The sequence below is a fragment of the Apis dorsata genome, unplaced genomic scaffold, assembly GCF_000469605.1.
Source record: "Apis dorsata unplaced genomic scaffold, Apis dorsata 1.3 scaffold_5, whole genome shotgun sequence".
NCBI classification, from domain to species: Eukaryota; Metazoa; Arthropoda; class Insecta; order Hymenoptera; family Apidae; genus Apis; species Apis dorsata.
This window is the reverse complement of record NW_006263308.1, coordinates 339,005-348,213: the sequence shown is the minus strand read 5'-3', so window position 1 is coordinate 348,213 and position 9,209 is coordinate 339,005. Positions and strand designations below refer to the sequence as shown.

At 25.1% G+C, this 9,209-nt stretch overlaps 2 protein-coding genes across 2 annotated transcripts in view; both read right to left on the bottom strand.

Annotated features, from left to right (window-relative positions):
- LOC102674151 (midnolin homolog) overlaps positions 1-9,209 on the bottom strand; it is an 11,939-nt gene extending 2,730 nt beyond the window's left edge. Inside the window, exons 1-3 of the mRNA XM_006607459.2 lie at positions 9,084-9,209; positions 5,148-5,235; positions 293-1,342 (exon numbers count right to left, since the gene is read on the bottom strand). Coding sequence (XP_006607522.1) covers positions 293-1,318 — 1,026 coding nt within the window. The 5' untranslated portion in view covers positions 1,319-1,342; positions 5,148-5,235; positions 9,084-9,209. The remainder of the gene's footprint in view (positions 1-292; positions 1,343-5,147; positions 5,236-9,083) is intronic.
- The window catches only part of LOC116184945 (putative protein TPRXL), a 6,048-nt gene continuing 1,262 nt past the window's right edge, over positions 4,424-9,209 (bottom strand). Inside the window, exons 2-3 of the mRNA XM_031508206.1 lie at positions 4,893-4,960; positions 4,424-4,461 (exon numbers count right to left, since the gene is read on the bottom strand). Coding sequence (XP_031364066.1) covers positions 4,424-4,461; positions 4,893-4,960 — 106 coding nt within the window. The remainder of the gene's footprint in view (positions 4,462-4,892; positions 4,961-9,209) is intronic.

The following is a 9,209-nucleotide window of genomic DNA, read 5'->3' as shown; positions in this document are numbered from 1 at the left end:
TACTAATGTATATTGATTTTACATTTTTTTATTTTACATTGCATGCATTTAATTATAAAAAAAATCATACAATCAAAAATCAAAGAAAGAGGACAAAATAAAAATATATTTAAGAACCTAAGAGATTCTTTAATAAATTTTTTTTATAATATGAATCATTAAAATATAATGCTATTATGAAAATCATAAAAATATTTCACAATTTTTGTCTCTTAGGATCTTAATAAATACACATTCTAAGGTATATATGAAATAGTACACAGGGGGAACTGGCATCGGTAACAATGTATACCTCTGCGAGGTCGACCCGTGAGGTGAGTACCTCAGAAGAGAGTTGCTTCAGTTTCTGCGTCAAGTTACGAGAAGCTTCAGCTAGCGCCCTGGTGTCTAAAGTTGCAGCCTTTGAATTTTGTTCAGTTAATGAAGAAGTAGGACTCTGGGGATTGATATCGCTATCCATTATATTACTTCTGGAGGAGTCTGTATCATTAGATTGTTGACCATGATGATGAGCAGGACAGAGTTTTTTTCTCGGCGGAGTTATGTCATAGGATACTGGTTCTATACATCCGTGTCCTGTAGAGGTAGATTGTTGCAAATGGTCCATAGAGGATGAAAGAGATTGGTTGCTATTGGATAAACTGATAGGTTTATTTCTTGAGTGATGATGGTGATGATGATGGTGATGATGGTGATGATGACTATGATGATGATGATGGTGATGGTGATATAGAAGGCAAGATTGACAGGCATTAGAATTTCCATTAGACGATATTGAGCCATGGCTGCTACTATTTCGAGCGGATGGTAGTTGGTTAGCGCAAAGAGATGAATGTGAAGGACTAATTGGCGAGTACGAGGACGACGAGGAAATGGAAGAAACAGTTGTAGCACGACTCGAACAAACTGGACTAGTTGTAGTAGTAGCTGTTGAGAGACTGGTACTACAACTAGCTGCTGCATGTAATGCTGAAGCCAAACTGCTTATCAAAGAAGATGTCCTCGCAGCCGCAGTACCACTTTGTAATTTCGCAGAATTATTAGAACGTGCAGCCAGGACAGTAGATCGTCTACTTTGCAAAGAAGTTGAAACATGGTTGGTTGATAAGTTAGATCCATTGGAACTGTTTCCACCGATAGTTAATCCGGTTGTATTATTAGTTGTTTGATTGGCTGTTGGTGAGGCCGGAGTTACAGTGGATAATTGTAACTGTATCAACATCATGTGATCCCCCAATCGCATGGTAAGATTCAAAGGGGCTTTGCCAGAAAGGAAATCGTTCACTTGAGAATCATTTAAACTTTCTAATGCTTGCATCACACTTTGTTCCGGTCGTTGTGCCTGAAAATATTTATATTAATCAAAGCCTAATCTTTTTTAACTTTTTCATTTTGTGCATTACATATTTTTATTATTATAATATATTCAAATTATTTTTCGTAATAAAAAAGAAATGATTATGCAAAACTATTCATAAAAATAATTCGACCAAATCTTTACTGCTAAATGACGTTTAAAATACTTTTACAGAATAAGAGACAACAATCTCAAAGAGGAAGCTAAAGAGGAAACCGTATGGATAACAAACTCTATTAAGTTTTTGATCCTGCATCTGAATCTGAAATCATTTTTTGTATTCTTCCATTTATGTAATCAATCAACTTTAAATTTAAGAATTAAGAAAACTCCATTATATGGAAGATCAAAATTCTAATATATACTATATTAATACATACATTTACTATACTAATATATACATATATCACTTTTCTTTAAAAACATTGATTTTTTTAAAGTCATTCTTTCATATATCTCTCATCATATATTCTTACATAAACTTATTTTTTGGAAAATCGAAAAGAATCTGATATATTTAAATTAAATCCTAATATGTTTAATGATTCTGAATAATAATTCGATAATTTTTTTTTTCATAGAATCGGTATATTTATTCAAGTAAAAGATGAAATTGAATCGATAAGACGACGACAAGAGATGGAAACGCGAGAAGACCTGCAGAAGAGGGGAAACCTCGCGAACCGCGGCTCAGACCCTAGACGACACAGATAGGCATCCCTCGATACACCTAACGGACTTCCTTTCACTGACAATCATCGTATATTTGGTAATTGAATTTGCTTGTGCTCCGTTTACAGAGAATCTCAGTTTCTATGAATGGACCTTCAACACCATTTCAATCACATACTTCTTTTTTTATCCAAATTTCCATTAGTTGGAAAATAATTAAATAATAGGCTAATAGTATAATTCTGTAATTCACTCATTAATAATCATAAATATATTCAATTAATATTTCTATAAAAATATTCATTTTTATTTTTTCTTTAACTTCTTTAAAACTTCTTTAAAACTTTTTTTAATAAAATAATAATTATTGAATCTTATATTTTAACTGTAAAGAATTCGTAATTTATTAATCTAGAGATTCCTATATATTTCGTGACAATTAATATAAATCAAAGAATCTTTGCTATAGTATCATGAATATTGCAACACAAGGAAGCTAGTGGCGCCGCGCTTAAGACGTAACCTGCTATCAAGCCAAAAACATTATAAGTCGTATTCGAGTTTTTCCCCATCCATAGATCTTCCCCACCATGCTGTCTCGGTAGGGCACGCTAAGTAATATAGAAAAATAAAGTATGTTTTAAAAAAAGAATTTCAGATAATAATAAGAGCATAATTACATGAGGAATGTTTACAATTTATAATGTCAACTGAAAATAATAGCAAAAATATTAAAGAAAACATGAATAATTTGCATTAATATATATTTCATATTGGACATTTCCAATTGAATGTACATGCAAATAGATTTTTGTTAGAAATATAAAATAATATTAAAAATAATATATTATTGAACAATTTATAATATATATATATATATAAACTAAATATTTCAGAACTTAATAATTTTATTATATTATAGAATTGAAATATAATTATTTATATCTTAATTATAAGAATTCGTTTTTTAATATAATGTATTTAGAGATACATAATCAAAATCTCATTTTCTATTTTTTCAAAACAATGTATTCAAAATTTTTGCATAATAGTTAGAATTTAATGAAACAGAGTTCATTTTCTAATCTCTAAGATCATTTTCTAAAGTCATTAAAAATATCTTTTGTTATTTATTAAATTTATTGAAAATATAAGTTAAATTATCTATGAATAAAAAATAAACAGTAATATCATAATTCTTTGATTATTATAAAAAACAAATATAATATTATTTTCGTTAATCTGTTAAATTACCAGAATATTATTTGTTTTTTTGATAATATGATTAATTATTTCGATTCTTATTTATTAACAAAATTTTTAGCAACGATTAATTAAATCACTATAAAAGTAATATTTCAAATTCAAGCCTGTTATTTAAGTATTATTTATGTTATTTATGTTATTTATGTTTATATAAATGTTATTTCTACATACATTTTTCTGAAAATAAATTGCGATTCTGAAAATTGCGAAAACATTAAAAAAATTCTACTGTTTCACAGAATTTTCATAATCAATCAATAAAACTTTTCTTTCAATTAAGCAAACATTATCAGAATTGTTAAATCTTTAACCTTTAATGTTTAATAAAGTTTTCATATGTTACAGAATAATATTTTACATTTTAATATTTATACATCTATGATCAATTTCATCTTTTATTTTTCAAACCAGAAAATTTATTTTTCAAGCCGATATTCATACGCATTTTCAGATTATTGTTTTTCAAAACATGAATATAAATTATTTGAATATAAGACATAAAATTTTTAATTTCAAAGAAAATGTCGAGAACCTCGATATTTAGTACTTTTTTTTTTCAAGTGAAAGTCAAGAACCGTTAGCATTTGCTTATGAATGAACTTGTAAATGTTTTTACAACATATAAAAGTATATTCTTCTATATTATTAAAAAGAATTAATATAAAAAAAAAATAAAGAATCTTATTTTTATTATAAAAGTAAAACTATAGATAAAAATTAGATAAAAAGTATATATCGATCTAAAAAAATATTTTTAATCAGGAGAAAATCAATCAGGCTGGCCAACTATGAACACAATCGACATTAGTCTCGCCCTGCTTTATCGTAACTACCCACGAAAGAATAGCAAATATGTATAGGCAATGTAGCGTTAGCAGTTATCCTGATCCACACGGCATAGCTACACACATTTACACATGCTACACATGGGCACACTTTAAAATTGAGCGGGTGACCGAGACTCGAGCGGGCGGTCCCCTTGACAGCCATGCGAACGAGTCTCGGTCGCGATAAGGACCTGTAGTGTCGGCGCTGTTGCCAGTACCTAGAGATTATTTCTTTGTGTATGCACGTGCAGTCGATATATGCATAGTCTAGCTTCTCTTTTATCGATTCAAATGGAATAACCTAGCAGAGATTGTTAGCTAGATTCTTTTGATTTTGTTCTGGAAATGAAAATATCAATTAAAAAATCATTAAAGAGCCTTATTTTTCATTTGAATTGATAGAATATTAAATACAGAAAGATGAAACTATAAAATAAATAAAAAATTATTTAAGATTTTTAAATGGATAAAGAATTTAAAATTAATTAAATTAACTTTTCAAATGTGACATAGAATTCCATTTATCTATTTTAGTACATATATATATATAGATATGATATAGATGATAAACTGCATTTCGATAGAAATCTTGATAACTTACTTTATATATAATTTAAACTTTTCTAAGAATTGAAATCCTTCCTAATACAGAAAAAATTTTGTAAGAGCCATTCAAAATACAAATTTTATATATGCAATATATTCTTAATATGAATCAAAATATACACTCTATCAGAAGGATTAAAGAAACTTTATGTGTAATGAAATACCTTTAAGATGTCGTAATGCATGTAAAGGATAGTACGAGATCAGCAAAGAAAAATATGACGCAATAGTACTGGAATATAAAGCGCTGACGATACATTGACCGAGAAACCAAGTGACCCAATGATACGACGAACGAAGTTAACTGCGTTTATTTAAATCATATCTTTACATTCTCTTTCTTTTATGAAAACTTTTCTGTGGATTTAGGCAAAAAAATTTTTTAAATTTTTTATTATCAGAACATGCATTTAACTTACTAATAGGCCGGTTTCTACACTCGGAAGCAATGTGAGTCGACTGCCATCTTGCAAACGATTTTCCTCAAGTGTTCCCTCGCGCAATTGTCTAAAATACAAATTTAAAATTATTGTTCAATATTGATAAAATTATCGTAAAAATTATGGAATTTTAAATTAAGTATGTTATTCTACGATATATTTTTTAATTATTGTGAATAATTCTAATATAATCGATATGTTATCTCTTATCACAATTTTATAAAATCTCTTTTAACCTAATTTTAAATCTAGCCATTCAAATTATATTTTATAATTTATAAATTATAAGATATTAATTATCAATGTAGAAATATTTTATCTATTTTTAATATTATATATAAAATTCATGAATAATTAAAGATAATTTATGACAATTCTTAAAAACTCTAATAGTTATATATAGTTATATAAATTATAATATTACTATTTTCAAAATTTAAGTGATATTAACACTAATTATATTATCATGTTATAGTAATAAAATAATATAATTCACGAAATTAGATGATATGATAAATCATACATTATAAATTAAATATTGAAACCGCAAATTCATACATATATATAATGTCACAGTCATTATACAATCTTTTCGTAGTATATTTATATATCTGATAATATAATACAAATATTTGTAATTCATAATTTTTAAAGTTATTTTTTTAATTAAATAGAAATTATATAAACATATTATTTATATATTTTATATTTAGAAGATATGTATATTATTAGAAGAAAATAGAACAAAAAATATATTGATATTGAATTTAAAAATTATTTTAAATTCAATCAAATATCAAAATCAATATTTTTTTCATATTATTTCATATTTCTGTTTTCCTTGTGTATTCATTAGAATATGTTTAATAAACTTGATGTAAGTATTAATGATTTCTCATTTTCATTTTTTAATTTATTTAACTTAATTTATAAATATATTATTTAAATATATTCGTTTATTAATAATAAAAGGCAGAACTAAGAAATTTATTAGAATTTAATCATATAGAAAATTAGTCAATATAGAAAATTCAGTTACATCATTATTATATGTATATCAGATTATACAATATAGAGTAACGTCCATCTGAAATTTATTAGCCACACTTTTGTTAAAAAAACAGCATAAATTATAAAATGTTTCCAAGAAAAATTTTTTATTATCATTATGAAGTATTAAATTATTGAAAATGTATTGAAAAAATATATATATAATATAATACACATATATATATATATATAAATTATACATATATAAAAATAATATAAAAAGTGTTTGAAATTATCATGAAAATATCCAACATTTTTTCATTAACATTTATATAATTAATTTCAATTGTGCACAAATATATATTCCATAAATTTGTAAAATATCTTTATTAAAAAAATTATTATGTAAATTATCATTATTATGAAAACGAAATTTAAGATAGACTTTAATTAACATTGTTTTCATAGATTAATATTTTTATATAGAATTGAATTTCTAGTTGATAAATTGATTCAATAGAGACTTTTATTAATTGAGCATCAAATATGAAATCGCGGCAAATTTTTGCGATCCTAGTGTCACTCACATAGATTCTAATAAATTTAACGGTTTTTGCAAATATTCTGGTACAATTAAATCTTTCTGGTTATTACAAAACCATTATTCAAAAAATATTATTCTTATTCCCGAATCAACCAATTAAAAATTTTAATATATGGTTTCATGAAAATTAGATATGTATAAAATAAATTTTTAAATTAAAAAATAATTAAATAATTAAAATTAAATACTATATGTCTAGAATGATAATAAATATATCTATAAGATTTTTTGATTATTGAATGAATAAATAAAATATAGAAACTATTTATTTAGATAAAAAATTATACGATTCTATTTCGCATACAATTGCGAATAAAACAATTACAATGATGGATAATGCAACACGTACATGTAGTATAATTTTAAAAAAATCAAATTATATATTTTTGGCTCAGACCGATATTATAATGAGAAAAAAAAAACATGCCAAGAATACCTAAAAATAAACTATATCTGAGCAAATATAAATATATAAAGATAATACGGAAACATTCTTATCGGTAATATGATAAATAATGTTTTTTTCTTGATGACTTTAAGGTCATAGAAGGGAACCGTATATAATCTTTGATTCATATAATTATACTTTATAATCCTTTTTAATTATAGAATTGTAAACATATTTTATTTTACTTTTTTATTTTGCTATAATGAAAAAAGATTTTGATAATGAAAAATGAATGATCTTTAATGATAAAATTAATTGGATGAAAATATTCCTTATATATATAAGAATAAATAACAAAAAAGTTACAGTTATTTTTTTATGTAGATTTAACTTGCAATTGATTAGAAAATACATTCTTTTTAATTTCAAAAATCAATTTATAAATAATTAATCAAAATTAATTTATACATGAATGACAATATTTTTTAATTTTGAAAGGAATATTATCTTTAATATAGATTATAAAGTAAATTAGAAACAATATAATTCATATAATATAAAATGTCAAAAAAACCAAAAAATATTAAATAATAAAAATAATAAAATTATTAATAACTAATAATAAAAATATTAAAACTGATAAAAAACATATAACATAAAACAATAGTAATATATATAAATTATAATCGTTAATATATTCTGCAATTAATACGATACGTATGCACTTGAGGAGTAATAATATAAAATAGAAACAAAATAATGAACAAATTCCCATATATGCACGTGTCATGTTTACACAGGGGAGATTCAAACATAAAATGCATTAAATATATAATAACAAAGAACCGTGAATATTACCAAAAGTGGACTGACAGATAAAATGAACAAATAAATAATAATGGATATTTGTTTCTCTTTGATATAATTTTAGAATACAAGATATGACTTTCATTAAAAGCGTTAATTATAATTATATTAAAATAATAATCTGAAAATTTTTAAATCTACATTTGTAAAATTAAAATAAAAATTTTAAGAACTATTTATAACAAATTAGTAAAGTATAGCAAAATAGCAAAATATTATTATCATTGTCCTTTCATGTCACTATTTTAAAAATTATAGCTAGTAAAAGAATTGAATGTTGATTATTAAAATAAAGATATACAACAAGATAGATATACATAAACCAATAAAGAATAATAAAAAAAAAAAAATTCCAATGATCTTGAGTATGGGAATAATCAACCTTGTCGTTTCCATCCAATAGTTCTTTTTTTTTCTTCTATCTCTCTTTGCAGAAGACTGTCACTGTTCCACTTTACAAGACGCGATTCTCGAGATATTCTACCTACACCACCTCCACCTTCTACTTCGAGTTTATGGTATGCCAGCCTTCCTCTCCATGTTTCTCTCGCGTGCTTGCACAGAGGATCTGTTCGTGCAGCGGCCCCCACGACGCCTACGAATATCATGCCCACTCTCTTTTTCATCGTGTCGATGCTGTTTTCGTTCTTCCTCTCGCATCTTTTCAGCTACACCATATACAACGCACCAATATTGTACATGCACATACACTCATTTACCATTTTTTTTCCACACACTCTTCTTTTTAACAAGGAATATTATGTAAGTACGTCTATATATTTTTTGAAAATTAATTTGTGAAAAATTTATATAGATCTTTTAATTATTGATAATTTAAAAACACATGATTCAAATGCTTCCATCTTCTTTATCTCATTACAAGAAATTAAAAAACGACAAATAATTAACGACAAATAGTTAACGACAAATAATTAAAACAATAATAATATGTGTATATATATGCATATAAATATATATATGTATATATACATATATATATTATGAATTTATTTGTGCATATATATATATATATATATATATATATTTACTATTTCGATATACCAACCTTTCACGATGTAGTAAACAAATACGTTCCTTTGCGACCTTCAACCTCTTCGAGATGATCTTCTTAAGATTCTCAACGGTATCAGTACGATCGACTGTAAGGTCAAATTGTCCACCGGTAGTCGGC